Source organism: Parasteatoda tepidariorum, chromosome 1, assembly GCF_043381705.1.
Source record: "Parasteatoda tepidariorum isolate YZ-2023 chromosome 1, CAS_Ptep_4.0, whole genome shotgun sequence".
NCBI lineage: Eukaryota > Metazoa > Arthropoda > Arachnida > Araneae > Theridiidae > Parasteatoda > Parasteatoda tepidariorum.
Window position 1 is genome coordinate 9,913,752 of NC_092204.1, and position 21,003 is coordinate 9,934,754.

At 31.2% G+C, this 21,003-nt stretch overlaps 1 protein-coding gene across 2 annotated transcripts in view; it reads left to right on the forward strand.

The window, feature by feature from the left end:
* LOC107454137 (very long chain fatty acid elongase AAEL008004) overlaps positions 1 to 7,733 on the forward strand; it is a 17,497-nt gene extending 9,764 nt beyond the window's left edge. The window contains exons 4-8 of one of the 2 annotated variants that reach the window (XM_071186297.1): positions 521 to 601; positions 3,316 to 3,372; positions 4,031 to 4,136; positions 6,067 to 6,203; positions 7,462 to 7,733. In XM_071186297.1, the coding sequence (XP_071042398.1) occupies positions 521 to 601; positions 3,316 to 3,372; positions 4,031 to 4,136; positions 6,067 to 6,203; positions 7,462 to 7,635 (555 nt within the window). In that variant the 3' untranslated portion in view covers positions 7,636 to 7,733. The remainder of the gene's footprint in view (positions 1 to 520; positions 602 to 3,315; positions 3,373 to 4,030; positions 4,137 to 6,066; positions 6,204 to 7,461) is intronic. The other variant, XM_071186341.1, reaches the window with a different exon arrangement.
* Positions 7,734 to 21,003: the final 13,270 nt, after the last annotated feature.

Below are 21,003 nucleotides of genomic sequence, written 5' to 3' on the forward strand. Positions count from 1 at the left end.
GGCGATTATTTGCTTGCGCCAGGCTCAGGTAGAAGTCCCGAACATTTTAAGTGAATTGAAAAAAATTTCTACTAAGTTATTAAATTCGTTTACTTAAAGATAATTTCACAAAAAAAATATTTTAATAAGTATTTATTATTTTTAATTATGTTACATGATAATAGTCGAAACATTTTTCAATAACAAAATACTAATATTTTTTAATTATTTTAAAGAATTCATTTTTGTGTGGCGAAATACAAAATTTGAGCGAAATCGGTCAAGTAAGCCACTATTAGGCGAAAATACGTTTTGTGTCTGATTTCGCAATTTAAAATGTCGTCTGCTCTAACTAGTTAGCATATTTGTATCGCTTGAAGTTCTCGAAACATTGAGTCCAAATAGATGGAAATCCAATCACTAGATCAAAATTTATTCACGGCGTTTCATTTTTTTTTTGTGCAGTGAAAACGTCTTATTTTATTTTGCAATTTATATTAGTGTTTGGAGCACTTCTTGATTTATGAAATTTTTCTTGCAGTTTGCTGCTTACGGCTGGTTTAATAACTTCAACTGGATATGCGAACCTATGGATTTTTCGAATGATGATGCTGCTGTCAAAGTTGGTGATTTTAATATATTTTAGAAACTCAAGATATGTGTGGGGAATTAAGTTTAGATTATGTCAACCTTCATTTATCAAAAGGTACCTCATGATAGAATCAAGTTAACATGTCTTATATACTAGTGAATTGGTATTTAGTATTTATAGTGGTAGTTACGCCACATTACTCCCCTTCCAGAATTTTATCTGTGATGGAATTCGATGAACAGATACCACTAGTTGATTAATGCTGTTTATTTATTAAATTCAATTTTTGCTCATTAAATTTTATTTTTTTCTTCCAAGCATTTCGCTCGTTATTTTTTTATTTTTTTTTATAGCTTTTTCGCTATTTTTTCCCATCATTTTTTTTATAGTTTTTCGCTATTATTATTTTTTTCTAGCATTATTCTTTTTATTATTAAAGTATAATTACAGAGTTGAGGGTGATTTTAATATAAATATGAATGCTGAAGAAGGAAAAGTATTTCATGACGTCTTGAAACACGTACTACATAGGCAGGATATGAAAATCAATCCGACGACAAACATCAATGGAGACAGTTTTTGCGACCCATGATATTGAAATGTTTAACGGAATCAATCCAGAAAGAAAAAGCATTTGACCAATGGGTAACAAGCGATCGTCATAAGGCAATCACAACTTTTTTGTTGATTTTCTTTTCTTTTTTTTTTTAAAGTATAACCTAGTAGAAAAATGCCCCGAATAGCTGTGTTGAAACACATATCAACTAGGCTTGTTTTTAGTTCAGTGCCTGGAAAATTGTTCCAAACTGGTTTAAACTCCATTTAGTAAGCTGATTTTAAAAATAAAACAAATTTTCTCTTTGAGCTTCAAAGCTGCAAGATACGCGATGAAAATTTGAGATCCAAGTAGGGGAGAGTCGGGTTGCCCCGCCCACTGTCAATTTCATATGTATAGAATATTTTTTCAAGTCAATGGGCCATTCAACATTAATTGTTACATTAAAAAAAGTTTATTTTCAAAGTTTCAAGCATTTATGCAGCTGTTAACGTGGTAAACAATAGTTTTGAAAATATGTTGAATACAGTAGTTATGAGATTAAGAAAAATTGGTTGAATGTTTCGATTAAACTTCATTTTAATACTAAAATAATAATTTTTTCTATACGTACAGCATTAAAGTATGCAGTCTTAAGTTTAATTTGCGCAAAGAAAGAAGCCAATATGTGAAAAATTCGAGTAATTACAAATTTACAAAAAAATTGGATTTCGGGTAGCCCCGCTCACATGAATGTCGGGTATCACCGCCCAATTTTATTTCGTCGATAAATCTACGGTTGCAAAGATTATTATTTTATTGCTTCAAATTTGAATGTTATATGCATTTTTAACAACAAATATATGTTTTAATATTATATGAAACATAAATTTATATATTTAAAAATGAAAAATTAAATATTTTTAAAATGTAATTGATATATCCAAATTAAATTTAATATCAGGAAATCATAAATATTATGATAAGCTATTTGTTTACTTATTTCACTTATTTGTGAACGAATCAATCTACAGAAGCATTTGAATGCAATCAAAATACAAAGTGAATTTGTAATTTTATAAGAAGTATTTTATATTAAGTTTATAAGAAGAGATCAACCAAATAAGTTTATATTGAAAAACAACTATTGTTATTAATTATTGTTACTTAAATTAAATTATTTTCGTTAAATATTTAATATAAATATATATTAATATTATAATATATTAATATACATTAATAATGATAAAAAGTATGACATTTGTTGTTATTAAATGATAGAATTCACTAAAAGTATATAAATATGTAATAAATAAAATAATTTTGTGATAAAAATGATAAACGAGGTTTACCTATTGTCAATACATTGGTCGATTTCATTTACACCTGTAAAAATAGTCAGAAAACATAATTTTTGTAACTGAGCGGGGCTACCCGACACATTTTGAAAAGAATTGAAAAACATGTTTTATTAAATTTCTATTTAAGTAAAACTATTCTTTTTTCGGTTTATTCTTTTTGTATTATTTAATTAGATGATAAAACAATAGAAACATAAAAAAATGTTGATTATTACTCAATATTATATTCAGAAATGTAAGCAATACTTCTTAAGTGAGCGGGGCTACCCGACTCTCCCCTATAATTTTTTGATCGGTTGAAATAACTTATAGTTTTTTATTAAAATTATTTTAAATTTATTTTGAAAATCTTTCGAAACGCACACTTGGGAAATAAAAAGAAATTATTCTAACCGGAATGGAACATTTATTAATATGTGTTTCTTCCAGAAGTTTTATTCCAATTTATCTGACTTCTCCTAGTTGACATTTATATCTTTTATCCACATGTTGATTTTTAAAACTACAGCAAAGTTTGATGCGCTTCTCTTAAATGCTTGATAATTAATTTTAGAAGTTTAAATTTTCTTTTTTCACATATGTCTGTAAGCAGACGATTTCAGATCATCCATTACTGCGTTGTATATATCGGCTCAGTATTTGAAATATTAAGTTTACGTTCTTGTGGAAAAGTAGTTTACAGATGTGTGTTCCATCTATCAGTTAACATTTGCCCGATATTCGGGTATTGTATACAAAAGTACAGGCATTGTAGACAAAGCCTGCATTTCGTATATTTCAACTTTACATATAAGGAAACTGTATGAGATATTTAATTTACCATTAAAATATTATTATCATTTTTTTAGATGCTTGAAGCGTTTTACGTCTACTATATATCAAAATTCATTGAATTTCTAGACACAGTAAGTATTTCGTCAAATATATTGTCTAAAATTGTCTTGTGTCTCATGAAATGATGTTTTTTCTTCTTTTTTTTGTATTTTTCTTGTTTGTATTTTTATTAAGCTTACATGTAAAAATACTGCATTTTTCTTAAAAAAAAAAANTAAAATTGTCTTGTGTCTCATGAAATGATGTTTTTTCTTCTTTTTTTTGTATTTTTCTTGTTTGTATTTTTATTAAGCTTACATGTAAAAATACTGCATTTTTCCTAAAAAAAAAAACTCTATTTATAGTAAACATTTCTAGTATTTTTTTTTTTTTGTTCTTGTTTACTTTTTAAATTTTTAATATACAGTCCTTGGCCGAATTTGTGACGCACTTTGAGATTCTATATAAACTCTTAATTACCAGGTTCATGAATGGGTGAACCAGGTCTGCAACTATATTCAAGTAGCTTACAGACCTCAGGGATTGTTCTATGAGGATTATGGGTCCTAATGTGCCCCATAAAACATTGTTCCTGGGCGAGAAACCATGAATACTTGAGTGAGCCCAGTGTTATAGATGGAGGGTGGTCATAATGCAATGGCTCTTCTGTGTATATGTTTTAACATTTATCTGTAATCTTTCTGGGACTTTTTGTTTAACTGTTCTTAACAACAATGACTTAATTTGCAGATATTTTTTGTTCTTCGGAAAAAGAATTCTCAAATTACATTTTTGCATCTATTTCATCACGCGATTATGCCAATTACAACTTGGCATTTCGTTAAATATGGTTGTGGTAAGTTGAGTTACTTACTTTCTTTCAAAAAAATAAATTTAAATGTTTTGCGTCATACGCTTTAAGAGTATAATACATTATTTTTAAGTGATTAATGGCGACTCGATAAATTCATGAAAATGCAATTTATTCAATAAAACAGTACTCTTCTCTCGTCCTAACTAGTCCTAGTAGTTCAAACAACATTCATGTTTATAAATTACTTATTTTCAAAAATTCTTGTCATTAGTGCTAAAACATTAACCAATGATCCACGAGTCACGACCAAACACTAGAGGCAGTCTAAATGGAGAGTAGTTAGGAGAATGAAGAGGATGATGTAACATTTCCCATCCAATGTGTGTTTGTCATGGATCAGACTTTTTCTTGTTTTTAGAAAACTGCTCGTTTAGTTTAATTTTTATGCATATATGCATATTTTTTAAAGTATTTACATTGAGCCACGATGGCTCAGGGGATAGAGCGTTTGCCTTTCAATGAGTTGAGCCGGGGCTCGATCCCGGCGAGGGCTGGTCGATACGAATTCCGCATCCGGCTTGCACCGACCACAGTGCTGACGTGAAATATCCTCAGTGGTAGACGGATCATGAGTAAGAGTCCCCTTGCGGCTAGTCTAACTGTGGGAGGTTCTCGTGGTCTTCCTCCCCATATAACACTAATGCGGGTAAGCTCCATCAAGAAGTTCTCCACGAAGGCAAATTTCTCCCAATACTCGATCCAGGAGTTCCCTTGTCTTCTAGATTGGGTTCAAAATTACAAGGCTACGGAGTTGAACAGTAGTAGCCGTTAACCCAAAAATTGGGTCAGCTGTTCAACGATGGTTATAAAATAAAATAAAATAAAAATCTGAATAAAATTTAAAATAAAAGAACAGTAATAATAAAAAAATGTGTGCTCTACGCCTAAGCTGATTTTTGATAAGCATTTCTTTCCATTTTTTTTTCTGTAATTTTATAAAAATCATCTCAGAAAAAACTATGTTATACTATATAAACCAATGCTATACTTATAAATTACAATGTTAACATAAATAACTCATAAGGGTATAGAATTTTATAATAGAAAATGAAAAACAAATTTTTTTTTTGACCTTAAAACATTATTATTATTATTATTTTTAAAAAAAAACTGAAATTTATAGTTAAAAAAATAAGTACCAAAACAATTATATTGTGTAACTAGTGTTTAAAGACGATGATAAAATTAAAAGCTCCCGCCATGATAAATAATTGTAAAAATTCTGTAATATTCATAATTACAACATTATCTTCTTAATTTCAAAACATCACTGCTATATTGCCGTGCAATTGAAAAAAAACAACGTTATTGCTTCACGATTGATTCCGAGATGTACGCTAAAACAAAATTTCAAACGACTAATAAAATAAAACTTATTGAAATTTTTTTATTTTTTGGTATTATGTAGCTTACCATACAAAGATGTCAAATATATAAAAATCTCAATTTCGAATTTTATGTTGCTTACGTTGATTTTTCAATTGCACAGCAGTATAATTCTAAACTAAGAGGCCTACAGCGCAGCTTTCAGGAGAACTCCGCCAGACATCAGTCTCGCGTAGTGGCGGGTGCCATGGTTACGAGGAAAAGTCACTTCGAATAGGGGTGTGGGGTGAATAGTTTTGTCTTGATCTTAGCATAGGTCAACGTGAGTAAACTAATCGACACCTTCATTCCTCCATTGCACCCCCATTTGAAATGAGCTCTTGCTCGTTACCATAGCAACAGACTTTTTGTCTGGAGGAGTTCTCCTCAAAGCCGCACTGTAGTTATAGTACTCTGCTCAAGAAAAACTGATATTGTGTAGAAGCAATAAATTAATACTATCAGAGGAATCTCATGATAGGCAATGTAGATTTTGCGTACAAAGAAAAATATTAAAATCTACCATTGAAAATGTTTTATTTTTCAGGAGGTTATGTAACAGTTTTACCATTAACTAATACTTTTGCACACATTGTGATGTACTCTTATTATCTCTTGTCTTCCCTTGGTCCTTCAGTTCAGAAGTATATCTGGTGGAAAAGACACGTGACAAACGTACAGATGGTATGATATTTTCGGCTGTTCATTCGTTTTTTTATTTTTGGTAATCTTAAGAAGATGCTATACCGTTCAATTAAAAAGGCGTTATAATTGTTCCAACTTGTTTTAAAACGAGCATTTTGTGGGTATACAATCGATGTTTTGCTTTTAAGGATATTTTTTATTTGTAGTTAAAACAAAACATTTTTATTGGATTTACAACATCTTTCTCTTATAATTGCTCTTTTTGATCAGATTATTATTTTTTTTGTCTTATGCCTATTTAGGCAGAGGAGGTGCGATTGTTCTTGTTTTCAGTGGCGCCATCTATGGCCAAGAATTCGATTTCTGCCACACCATTCATTCAACCACAAACCCGCTTATAGGGCGGGTCACATTCACACACATTCACGCACACAAAGGAGAAAGGTCACAGAACACACAGAGAGAAAGAAACATCCATGCCTTGCCCGGGTTTCGAACCCAGAATCTTTCTGATGCAAGGACAGTTCTTTCCCCCCTACACAGTTTGGTCGGCTTTTGATCAGATTAATTACTGAGTAAAGTTTAAGCTCAGAAAAATGTAATTCTTACAAAAAATAAGGTGTTTTTGATGTTGTATTGAGGTTGACCGGTGTAAAAAAAATATACGGCAAAACCCCGACTTTATATATTATTAAGGTAATAGTGAATGTTATAACACATTAAAAAATTGTGTTTAAAATATTTAATTAGAGGAATGAAGATTTCTCATCGTTTTACCATTAATTAATAATCTTTAATTAGGTTTCAAGTCCGATAGTTAAATTTGTTAATTTAAAAATAGTTAAATTTAAAAAGATACTAATACAATATTTTATAAATGCTCTTTCCGTAGTTTATTTAAAGTATTGTTAATAGAAATATTATATCCCTTACAAAAAATAACGTATTTTTGAGGTTGAAAGACGTAAAAAAAATACACATGAGGAAGAAAATCAGGTTATCTTTTGCAAGAAAAATAAACTGGTCCATAAACCTCAATTTCACCCTCAGTTACACCTCATAAAATCACTAAGGTGATCAACCTCAAGTGTGAATGAAACAACTTCATACACCTTGTTTATAAACTCTGAGAGATGATTTTTTAAAAGTTACTTTTGATGTCAACTTCAAATCAAATGTAAATCAGCCTTAACATCCCAAAAGAATCTCAAAACACCTTACATTTTTGTAAAGGAAGTCGCCCATGCTGAATTAAAAGCCAAAAGCTCCGATTTTACAATTTTTTTTTCTCTTTTAGATCCAGTTCATAGTGATAATGGCAGCGACTGGATTGGCGATGATAATACGCCCCGAAAATTGCAATCTGAGATTTTTTACAGCTATATTTGGATTCCTGCACGGACTTGTTTTCTTTTGTCTTTTTACCCCTTTCTACATCAATCAATACATGAAAAAGAAGGAAACGAAGTGAAGTATAACACCTAGGTACAAATTGCAACTTTCTTTTTTAGTGTATAAAAAATTAGAATTGAAATAAAAAGAAATAAATAAAAATATTTATTTATTGTACTTTGAATTGACTCAATCGCAAAACGATTCATATAACACTATGGCTTTATACAAGATTAATCTTAGTTAAAATTTCCAACTGTTACAAATCTGTTACTTAACCTCAAAAGCTTAAAAACTGGTTGTAAAAACATTTCGTATTCTTTTTTTTGTTGTTCATTCAGATCATTTGCTGTTCAGGATTTAAGTAATCATCCGCGAATGCATGTAGTTCCGTTTGTATTCTTTTTTTTCGCCAGAATAGACTATTCTAGAATACGATTTTTACTCCGTTGCAAGTTAAGAAAAGACCATAGCTGTTCAGGATTTAAGTAATCATCAGCGAATGCATATAGTTCCGTACGTATTCTTTTTTTTGTTGTTGTCAGAATAGACTATTCTAGACTACCATCTATACTCCGTTGCAAGTTAAGAAAAGATCATTTGCTGTTCAGGATTTAAGTAATCCTCCGCGACTGTATATAGTTCCGTTCGTATTCTTCTTTTTCTCGCCAGAATAGACTATTCCAGACTAACATTTATACTCCGTTGCAAGTTAAGAAGAGACCATAGCTGTTCACGATTTAAGTAATTATCAGCGAATGCATATAGTTCCATTCGTATTCTTCTTTTTCTCGCCAGAATAGACTATTCTAGACTATCATTTATACTCCGTTGCAAGTTAAGAAGAGACCATAGCTGTTCAGGATTTAAGTAATCATTAGCGAATGCATATAGTTCCGTTCTTATTCTTCTTTTTCTCGCCAGAGTAGACTATTCTAGACTACGATTTTTACTCCGTTGCAAGTTAAGAAAAGACCATAGCTGTTCAGGATTTAAGTAATCATCAGCGAATGCATATAGTTCCGTTCTTATTCTTCTTTTTCTCGCCAGAATAGACTATTCTAGACTACCATTTATACTCCGTTGCAAGTTAAGAAAAGACTATAGCTGTTCAGGATTTAAGTATAATCATCCACGAATGCATATAGTTCCGTTTTATTTCGTTATCAAAACATACAAATATGTTTTTAAAACAATATGAAAGCTTTTAATACTGTAAAACACGTCAGATAGACATTTAATTCGTGCTATCTTCCTCGATATATATCATAGAGTTATTAAAAAAAGATAATAGTTCCGTAGTTTGACTGGTAAATCCTAGACTTGGCGACACATTTCGATAAATAAGGAGAATATTCATTCATGCAAAAGAAACAACATGACGTAACAAGAGCATTGGATTTGATTGGACCACTAAAAATGGCACATCGTATGCTCACATGCCCTTAACAAATCAAATGCGAGATAAAGAGTTTTACTTTTGTTTCGCTGTAGAGTAAAATCATCTGCAAAAAACAATATTTATTATTTTTTCATTCGTTTCTTTAAAAAGCGAACAGAAAGAATATGATGCAACTCTAATTTTACTCGAAACAAAAAAAAAATAATAGTTTTTATCCAATAAGCTTTGTTTTCCTCATTTCACGCGATTTAAGAAAGCAAGCAAAAGAAAACCAACGATGGTGTTGTTGGCGATGTTCGTGATGGGAGTTTGGCATCTATTTGGCATGCACTTAGATGCAAACAGAATTTCTCTAAGGGGATAATGGTTTTCTCTTAGTTTGTAACAGAGTATAATTATCAATAGTTATGATGTACATTAAATTGAAAAACTAACGCTTGTTGCCAAACCAGCTTCAATAAATATTTTTAAAAAAAAGTAATAGGTATAAAAATGATTCTTAGCTCTGTGGGCGTTTTTACATAACAAAAATACGCTTGTTTTTAGGTTGCGTAAATTTAACTAAATTTGTACTAATATTGAATACGTAAATGATACAAAATATCCCGATAGGTGTATATTTATAGGTGTATATAGGTGTATCATCATTTGAAGCTTGGGCCACGTGCTACCTAAAGAACGTGGAAAGACAAGACATCTTTTATTTTAAGACGCATTTTTATAAATTTTCGTCATTGCATTTTTAATTAACATTTAGAATAATACCTTATTTCGAAAGTAATATTAAAAGAATTTATTTTATATTTTTATTTATTAACCTTACTTTTGTTGTCTTATAACTGGTCCCGCAGTGGACTGATCGTTAAGACACGGCTCCCAGCAGATCACCGAAGTCAAGCATCACTGACTGCTGTCAGTGTGCAGGTGGGTGACCACTTGGATCAGTCTGCGTAGAGACCGAGGGTGTGCGGCATTGGTCCTCGTTAAACTGTTCTACCGTAAAGTGCTCGATTTCGCGTGCAGGTCGTCGGGCTACCGAAGTGGGGGTGCCATCCCCTCTGCAGAGGATCAAAATTGTGATGGCATGTCTTCGGATCATCCTCAGGGATGTTTCCCAGACCGTCGCCAATAGCCCATTGTGCAGCTCTAGTGCGACGTAAATGAACAACAACAAGTATTTTAATTACCTAAATTTAATCTGACGGAACATCTCAAACACAGTGTACCAGGTGGCGCTAGTGACATACCCAAAACTTACCAACGTTTACGTTCGATAACATTTTAAATTTTTATGTCAAGAACTGGAGCAGCGCCATCTGAAACTTTTGAGGAATGCGCATGCGCTCAATGAACCAGAGAAGGATAATGTATGTAACCATCAACGGGAGAACATCTTCTCATTATCATAACTAAAAATAAAGTTGTTTGTTATTGTTTATCGAATCGTTTAATCAACATCCATCGAATTGACAACAAGAACCATGTTATTATTGAAACGTAGGAATAAAGAAAAAACTAGGCGAGAACAAGAATAAGAGAATAAATAAGAGGATTCTTTTTTGATATTGATGTTAGTTGATAAGATGGGATGTTTTGTTATTATCTCTTCGTGTTGAAAAATATCTATTGTTTGGATGATGTACTAAAATAATAGCTATCATTAGCAACCTTGTAATGATAAACTTTGAATATTGTTGTAGTAAGAAACGATATTTTGTCTTTAAAATTAATCAAAACAATGCACTAATTATTTACCCAATAAAACAATATTAACTTAAAATTTCTTTGTTCCCTTAAGTGCTTGCTTTGATTTCATTATTTTAATCGATAAATAAAGATTCATGAAGAATTGCTGAAAACTTTTATAACATATAAAAATATGAATAAATTAGGTTTAAAATTTGTTTGGTATTTTTTAGTTAAAATTGAGCGACATTAATAGTTTTTTTACATAACAAATTATATTTTATATTTCTGAGTAAATTCCTCGTTGCCATTTTCCAGATAAAACCAGAAATTATGATTCAGTATAGCTGCCAGCTTAAACAAATAGAGCTTTAATTGTCTACCAGAGCAATATTGCTTTTGCGACGATCTATTCTAGAGTATATTAACATAGCCTTATATGTATTGGGAGTACAAATTAGTTCGATCCGTTTTTTGAAGGTCAAAAAAGCATTTATTTCAGAACAAAATGAATGAACAGATCAATCAAAGTATTGTCCATCGGTAGCTACTACTTTTTCCCACCTCTCAGGCAACTTTCGAATTTCATCTTGAAAAAATGTCTCGTCTTTTGATGCGATCCAAGTTATCAGCCAATTTTCGGTTTCTGAGAAGGAAGTAAACTGGTGACCCACCAAATCGTGCTGCATCCTTTGAAACAACCTGTAATCAGAAAGAGAAATGTCCAGCAAATGCAGCGGGTGTGGTAAAATATCCCACTTGAGCGTTTCCAAATAATTTTTTACGACATCAGGCCGACCGTTATCATGCAGAAGAATAATTTTGTCATGTATTTGCTCGTATTGCCGTTTTTCTCGCAAAGCACGACTCAAACGAATCAATTGTAGCCTATACCAATCGCCCGTAATGGAATTGCCAGGTTGTAGCAGCTCATAGTATACAACAACATTCACCATTCTTCATTCATCATTCACCATTCTTGAAACGTCGAAACCATTCCCAACATGATTTATCAGTTGGAGCATTGTCACCATAAACTTAAACAAGCATTCGATGCACTTCAGCTGCACTTTTCTTCCAATTGAAGCAGAAACATAAAACCTCCCGCAAATGCTGCTTAGTTACCATAAAATTTGACATATTCAACAAAGTAAAAAACAGGGTTTTTGTATGAAACTCAAAGCGCTATAAACTGAATATTATTGACAGATGTCTAACCTCTTTGAAACCACCGAAACCAGCTGTCACTATGAAACATTCATAACAGCCAGAGACATCTCTCAAAAACGGACCGAACTAATTTGTACTCCCAATAACAATGAAATTACTGATCTAGTTCAGCCTTGGTTTTTTCATAAACAATGAAAGATTCAGTTAGTTCAAGATTTCCATACATTGTATGTAAATAAATTCCTTGTCTTTTACCTTTGTAAATAGGAAAATGTTTCTGTATAAAAGTAACGTATAATTTACGTTAGTCGAGAAATTCACGCACCACTTTGCCCAAATTTTAACATATATTATACATCTATGCTGCCTGTGCTGTAATTTTGGCTGGATCTGATCTATGCAAATATGTAGTTTGACAATCTGAAGATGAGTCTTCATTTACAGCAACATCACCGAGAACTCCGCATGTGACCTGCCAAATATTATATAGTGAAACCTACCAAGAATGAAAACCTCTATATAGCGACCTCCTTAATTTACGACCACTTTTGGGAGGCGTTAAAACCACTCCCAGCAACCGGGCACAAGCACTGTAGAAAACAAGGAAAGGGTCAAATAAGGAAACACGAAAAAATATCAAAACAGAAAATATTAACAAAACAAATAAGTAGATTAAAATGTGTTCAAAATCTTTGGCTCTTATTTTGAGAACTCTTTTTAATATCATAGAGATCTACAACCTCATGTTGCAGTTAAAGTGCACTTAAGATGATGCTACCAAGAATTTTTTTTAGGGTTGTAAGTTAAATTAGAAAAAAAAGTTATTTCAGAAAAAATTAAGCATCTCAAACAAGCAATCCTCTTCTCTTCTTTTATAGCTAACTAATTTTTGAGATATAAAATTAAATGCAATCTTAAACATAAAAAACATAATTTCTTATTTATTTAAAATAGTTCTATCCCTTATAATTGTGAAGTTCGCTTATATACACATAATTAATTCAGTAGGGATCATTTCTACTGACGCTAAATTTCATTCGTTCATCCAGTTTTCATGACGCAAATGTCACTTGCATTCACAAGTGACATTTCCCCACCAAGAAAATTACAATGACTAAAATTAAAATCGTTTGAGAAAAGTGATGTACCTTCGATAGCATTTTGAAGTGAATGGAGGTAATCTCTAAGAGCGAGCACCCTCTATTAATGGTAATTTTTTTATGGAACAGACTGCAACTTTTCCAAAATATGCTTCCTTAACTGGTTATGGTGCAACTTTAAAGTGCTTTGTTTTGCACAGAGTACTTGAGGCAGTTTCTGGAACCCAAAATTTTTATGTTCTTAAAGCCTTGTTAATTATTTTAAAAATTAAATCCAAATTTTTAAAACGCTGAAATGAAACCCTTTGAAATAATAATTATATTGCAATGAATTTCTAAGATAAATTGAAAATATTAAAAAAAAAAAAAAATTCTTAAGTGGCTCATAATGCTCAACAATCCTGCAAAAAACAAGGTTTTAAAAACTTTTCCAAATTATGCTTCCTCAACACTTTGAAGTGCTTTTTTCTGCATAAGGCAGTTTCCGGAACAAAAATTCTTATGTTCTTAAAGCCCTGTTAATTATTTAAAAAATTAAATCAAATTTTCTTAAAACGTTAAAATGAAACACTATGAAATAATAATTATATTGCAATAAATTTCTAATATGAATTGAAAATATTAAAAAAAATTTTTTAAGTAGCTCAGAATGCTCAACAATCCTGCAAAAGACAAGGTAACTTTTCCAAAATATGCTTCCTCAACTGGTCATGGCACCACTTTAAAGTGCGTTTTTTTTGTACAGAGTAAATAATAAGGCAGTTTCCGGAACAAAAATTTTTATGTTCTTAAAGCCTTGTTAATTATTTAAAAAATTAAATCAAATTTTTTAAAACGTTGAAATGAGACCCTATGAAATAATAATTATATTTCAATTGATTTCTAAAATAAATTGAAAATATTGAAAAAAAAAATTTCTTAAGTGGCTCATAATGCTCAACAATCTTGCACAAATCAAGGTTTTAAAAAAATAAACATTTCAAAGATATTTTTAACGATTTAAAAATTTGTTTTAAAACAAAATAACTACAATATCAAACGTTTAAAAATTGAATTTGTGTGTTATAATAATATTATACTCTGTTGCAAATTAAGAAGAAAACGTGTTTTCTTCTTATTTTATCCCTATGGAGATTATATTATCCCTATAGAGATTATATTATCCCTATAGAGAGAGCCTAAGTGCACGCTAAATGGATGCCAAGCATCAAGTGCGAACGAATATCAACATCACCAACTCTTGAAACGATGTAGTGTTGCCTTCTTTTTGCTTATAAAATAAATACTAATGAAATTCCTGTCCGAATTAACTTTCAAAAGCTTTATGCAATCGGAACTATATGCAATCACGTATGATTACATAAATCCTATGACGTAATAATGGTCTTTTCTTAACTTGCAACGGAGTATAACTGTGATGCAAGAGAATTAAACTTATTATGAATTGAAATTGGTGGCAAAAATCCTTTCGATTCAAAATCTTGTTATTCTTTTAAAGTCAAGTTCTTTTGCGATCAATTAAAAATAGTCACACAACAATTGAAATATTTTACACTCCCGCAAGACTTGAAAAACACTGTTTTCAGATAATAATTTTTTTATATTGAAATCTTGTTTTTAAATGAAACAGTAGTATCTAATCTCCATATTGAAAACAAATCGTGCAAGTATAGCCACCACCTGTTTTGTTCAATCGACTTTACAGTGTATTTTATTTTGCTGCCCAAATCTATCAGATGGAGACAAATTTGCAATGCTGATGGAGACATTTAGAAACTTGAAAATGTGGAAGTATGCAGAATTATGCAAAGTGTGCTAAAAATAAACCGACCAGCCTGATTAACTTTTGATCTAATGATTTTGATCTTCACGTTCCACGACTCAATCTTACTGGTTCGAAAAGGTGATCCTAAATATGCTAATTAATTAGTGCAGACAATGTCTTAAGTTACAAAATCAGACATAAAAACGTACTTTCTTTGAATAACATAAATTTTTTCAATGGATCCGGATTTCTGACCCCCAAAATATAGGGGGTAGCCGCAATCTGGAAAATATAGTCACAATAGTTTGGTCACAATAGCGGTCCAACGTTTGGACCCCTTAATTTTACTTTTTGTGTATTTCGTTATATCTCGAGAAAACTGTGAGCGAATTGAGAAATTTTTGCACACTTTTATAAAATTCGTTTATCCAAAGATAATTTCATGAAAAGTAGAGCTTTAAGTAAATAATTATATTATTTTTTATTATTTTATTTAATAATGGTCGAAAAAAAATTTGAATTGTAGGGTATAATTTTTTACCTAATATTAAAGGACTTAATTTTACACCACAAATGTCAAAACTTGTCCGAAATCGCTCGAATAAGCTCTTGAGAAATCGAATTTGTTTAAAAAAGAAAAACGGTTTTCTTTAAAATTTAATTTTTCAGAAACTATTTGACCAACGACGCTCAAATTTGTTATTTTGCCTTGTAAATTTCACATACTTTAAAAAGATGTAAAAAGTGATGTACCTCACAATTCAAAATTTTCGTAGACCAATTTTTAATAAAATAATAAAAAATAATAAATATTTCCGGAAAGTTATATTTTTCATGGAATTATCCTCGGATAAACGAATTTTTTTCTTATCAGATTGCGGCTACCCCTATATTTTTGGAGTCGAAAAGAAAGGTATGTTTTTTACATTATTAGATACGTTTTTGTGTCTAGGTACGTTTTGGTTTAAAGGTACGTTTTTGTGTCTAAATTTGTAACTTAATATATCACCTGCACTAATTAATTAGCATATTTGAAGTAAGATTTATAAGATTCTATGTAAAATTAAGGATTTCTGTTTTGTTTAAGAAGTAACATCTAGATCAAAGAGTTATGTATGGTATTTAACTACACCACTTTGCTATAAAGTAGTTGCCACCATTTATGGCGGTGATATACAATGACCATTTTTTATAGTGTGTTTAAAATATATATATTTTAGGTATCTAAAAAGAAATGGACCTTTATAATTATTAAATATTAATTTAAATATTAATCAATTCATATAATAGTCTACAAATCTTCAAAGCATGAAACTATTCACTCTTGCGTGTAAAGCATTAATTGTAACATAGAAGAACCAGCAAGTCGTTTCCATAGCAACGAAAAATTAACGAAATGTGGAATAATACGTTCGATGTTTAATGTTCTTTTCCAATCCTCTATCTTGTTTTCCATCGTTAATGGTAAATTTATTGGAAATATTTCTAATATTTCTAGCGTTGGCCAAAAAATTCGAAATTACAGAATTTCGTACTTGAAAGGCATTAACTAGAATATGTATACAAAGTACATTAAATGTTTTTAGATATCGTGACCACAATTGTTGCAAAAATGATAAAACTTCTTTTAGGATTGTTTGTTAAAAAAATAATAATTGATACGTGTTTTGGTAAATTTACCTAAACTCCTTGTCACATGAATATTTTTTACCGTAACATAAGTTTCAACTTAAAATGAGAAAAAAAACTTGAAGAAAGATATTGCTTTGGCAACTTTTTTTAAAATATTTTTATGTTTAAACCGTATTTAAACTGTATATTTCATTAAAATTTTGTTGTATAGACTGTAATAGATGCAGCTATATGCATCACAGAACTAAGTTAATATATTTACTGAGTGTAAAAATTTTTTTTTTTACATATTACGACCACAAATGCCACACAACTAATAAAATTTTTTAAGATTTTCATTTTCTTTTAGAATTTTGAATTTTGTTTTAAAACTGGCAATGCTTGATAAAAAAAAAACGAATGCAAGATTTTCAACTAATACTATATAGTTAAACTACATTGTGCACTGAGAAAAAATGTATGGCCAAAACTACCGAATATATGGTAAAATTTACCGTATTTACCGGCTCTTTGGGAATACCAAAAATCTCGGTAATTTTTACTCAAGCGCTTTGGTAATGATTTATCGTAAAATTAACAATTAAATATGGTCTTATAAATGAGTGGTAAATATGGTAAAATTTAGTAATTTTATCATGATGCCTTAGAGCATATCATGAAAACCATTTATTCGAGAATATTTACTGTTTTGTTTTGTAGTTTTTACTAAATGCGTGGTAATAAGAAATATAATTTAGAAAACCAGGATTTCCGATAAGCACCTTTCTAAATCTGAAATCAGTTAGAACTCTCATTTAATACAACACCTATTTTCTCGCCAACAGCCGACATTTTTCTCGCCAAAAGAGGCAACTGAATAAATTTAAAGCTCAGCCATTTTAGGAAAAGCGTGAAATATGGCTGACAGCGAAATGAATTACGATCAAATACCAAATAAATATTCTAATATAATGTAATAAAAATATTCTAATCAATCTTTTTTAAGAAGTTCTTTTTAAGTTAATTAAAAGTGTATACTTATTACCCAAAAAAAATCAAGAGGGTGCGTTTGTGTAGGAATATTTTTAGGTAATGTTCCTTTAAGCTGAAATTTTTTAACTTTGAGAATATAGGGATTCCACTGCGTGATGTAATTTTTTAATTCCTAGCAAATTTAGTAACTGACTTCATACGGATAAAACCGCAAAAAAATTTTAAGTCGAGATAAAAATTTTGAGAAAGCGCGGGGATTCAGGGGATAGAACTTTTGCCTACAAATTAAGTGTTCCAGGATCGAATCTGAGCGATAACTGAACGATACAAACTCTACTTCTGGCTCCCATTGACCATAGTAATGACATGGAACATCCTCAGTGGTAAACTGGTCATGGGTCGTCGGGCTAACTATGGGACATACCGTGGTTCTCCTCTCCATGTAACGCAAATGCATGGTTAGTCAAATCATGGTTTATTTCCTTTAAAATGTACTCTACAAATACTAGTTTGTTCCAATGCTTGATCCTGAAGTTTTCTTGTCTTCTAGGTTGGTAAAAAAAAAAAATTAAGGAAACAGAGTTGAACATTTAAATTCGCAATCTCAAAAATTGATTGTTTTTTCAACGCGGTTATAAAATAAATTATTTTGAATAAAGCTAGTTCTAAACCCTTTGAATTCAACGTCTAACCACTCCGAATTAAAAACCCTTTTCTTCTAACTTATAGTGTATGAAATGACAAGATCTTTGGATAAATCATTTATACAGTAAAACACTTTGAGTTCCCTAATTTTTTTTTAATCCCGTTACTTCTTCTGTTTAGTTTTCAGTGCATGACCTTAAATTTTTTTCTTTCTCTTGCACAAATTTTGGAACATGTTGAACAGTTTCAACACTAGTGTTCCCATTTCTAGTGCTATTGATTGCTTAAAGCTACGGTTGTAATTATCTAACTACTCTTTTATTGAAATTTAATATATTATCTTCCACTAACTTTTCAATTTAGTTGTAATTTATGTGTATATATATATATGAAACAGTTGTTTCTAATCTCCATATTGAAAACAAATCGTGCAAGTATAGCCACCACCTGTTTTGTTCAATCGACTTTACAGTGTATTTTATTTTGCTGCCCAAATCTATCAGATGGAGACAAATTTGCAATGCTGATGGAGACATTTAGAAACTTGAAAATGTGGAAGTATGCAGAATTATGCAAAGTGTGCTAAAAATAAACCGACCAGCCTGATTAACTTTTGATCTAATGATTTTGATCTTCACGTTCCACGACTCAATCTTACTGGTTCGAAAAGGTGATCCTAAATATGCTAATTAATTAGTGCAGACAATGTCTTAAGTTACAAAATCAGACATAAAAACGTACTTTCTTTGAATAACATAAATTTTTTCAATGGATCCGGATTTCTGACCCCCAAAATATAGGGGGTAGCCGCAATCTGGAAAATATAGTCACAATAGTTTGGTCACAATAGCGGTCCAACGTTTGGACCCCTTAATTTTACTTTTTGTGTATTTCGTTATATCTCGAGAAAACTGTGAGCGAATTGAGAAATTTTTGCACACTTTTATAAAATTCGTTTATCCAAAGATAATTTCATGAAAAGTAAAGCTTTAAGTAAATAATTATATTATTTTTTTATTATTTTATTTAATAATGGTCGAAAAAAAATTTGNTGTTAACCAATTGATACAGGAGCGTAAACAAGTGCAAACCGGTTTCAGTCGCGTAAAAACAATACAGCTGTATAGATATATATATATATATCTTTCTCTTTTTCTTTTAAGAGATACTTTCTGTTGTCAACTCGATTAACCCCAACATTCAATGTACTTTAGACACAGAAATTGATTTTACTTAGATGTTCTTGTAACTAAGTACAATGATCAATTTTCCTCTCCTGTTTATTGTAAACATTTTATCGTCTCTTTGCCCACTCATATTATTTCTCATCAACCTAATTGTCATTTAAAACTTTAGTTCTAGATGGCACTTAACATTTAAATGACACTTCGCACTTAACCCTTTTGGGTTGACTCTTCTTTTTTTAAACTCCCAATTCAATCATCCCGTTGCTAATCGTAGATTTAAACCTTCTATGGTTGATTCAGCTCATGCTTAACTCCCCTAAACGCCACTTTTCTTCGAATCATTACAGAGAACCTGTTCACTTAACCAGGTTTTTTTTCTCTCCCCTTTCTGTTTTAAGGTCCTTTTGAGTGCTGTTAATAAAATTAAATCTCTGAAAGATCCTATTTGATAATTGATGGAGCATTTACCACATTCCTTGTCAGCGTGACCTGCGTTACATCGGGCAAACTAAACTAGCTTTAAAATTTTCTCTAAAGAAGCACGATAGATTTGTTCGTTATCAAGAATACGAAAAATCATCGAATGCTGCACATTGTTAGAATCTTGGGAATGCATTTAATTACGACAATGCCGAACAAGTTTCCACCCTAGTCACATCAGCTCATCTTGATGCCCTGGAATCTCATTTTATTCATATGAATGATGGTTCCCTTGTTAACGACTTAACTTCCTTATCACCTCTCCATAGTTCATGGAAATGCGTTTTATACTGATTTGACCCGCTCTGCCACTGTTTTTTCCTGTTCTATTTTTCATCTTTTTTTCTTCTTTCTCGGCTACTGTGGTTTTTCTAGTTTTGTGTCTCACTTTTCGTCCACTTTTCGTTGGCAACTTTATGTTACAAATCACTTATGTTTCTTTTCATTCACATCTGGCAAGTGCGTTGGGCGTTTGAGTGCTTGAAACGTTTTGACTGTTACTTGGAATTTATATATTTTTAAGAAGCGAATAAAATTTTTTAATCAAGTAATATCTTACCCAGGGGATAGAGCGATCGCCTTCCAATGAGGCGAACCGGGTTCGTATCCCAGTCGATACGAATTTCGCAAACGGCTTGCACCGACCACAGTGCTGACGCGAAATATCCTCAGTGGTAGACGGATCATGGGTCCCCTTGCCGTCAGGCTAACCGTGGCAGGTTCCCGTGGTCTTCCTCTCCATGTAACGCAAATGAGGGTTAGCTCCATCAAAAAGTCTTCACGAAGGCAAATTTCTCTCAGTACTCGATCCAGGAGTTCCCTTGTCTTCTGGATTGGGCTCAAAATGACAAGGCTACGGAGTTGAACATTAGTAGTCGTAAACCCATAAAATTGGGTCGGCTGTTCAACGACGGTTATAAAATAAAATATTATTATTTAATTATCTGAAATTAAATGTGGGATTATTTATTTAATTATCTGAAAATTACTTGATTTTTCGCTTCTTTTTTTCCTCAATTTAGAAACGAGCCTTATTATGCTTATCATATTGATAGAAGCTCTTCAAAACAAATGTTTTTTAATAATAAAATTTTTTAAATCTTTTAATATTTGAATTTTTTTTTAAAAAAAAATTGTTGCCAGATGTTTTAAAAAGTGAAAACTGTTAAAAATGCTATAAACGACCACTAGAGATTTATCACTTAATTTACTATTGAATTTTTGTCCTAACCCATTGATGTCAATGTCTTACATCCCCCGAAATAAATTCTCCCTTTTCTCTCGAAATATTGCGTGAGAATTCGTTTCCGAATTTTTTGACCTATACAGGCAGCGGAGTACGGAGGTATTTGGATGAGATCCAAAGAAAGGGCAGTCCTATGAAAAATCTATGCCTTAATACTCCGAA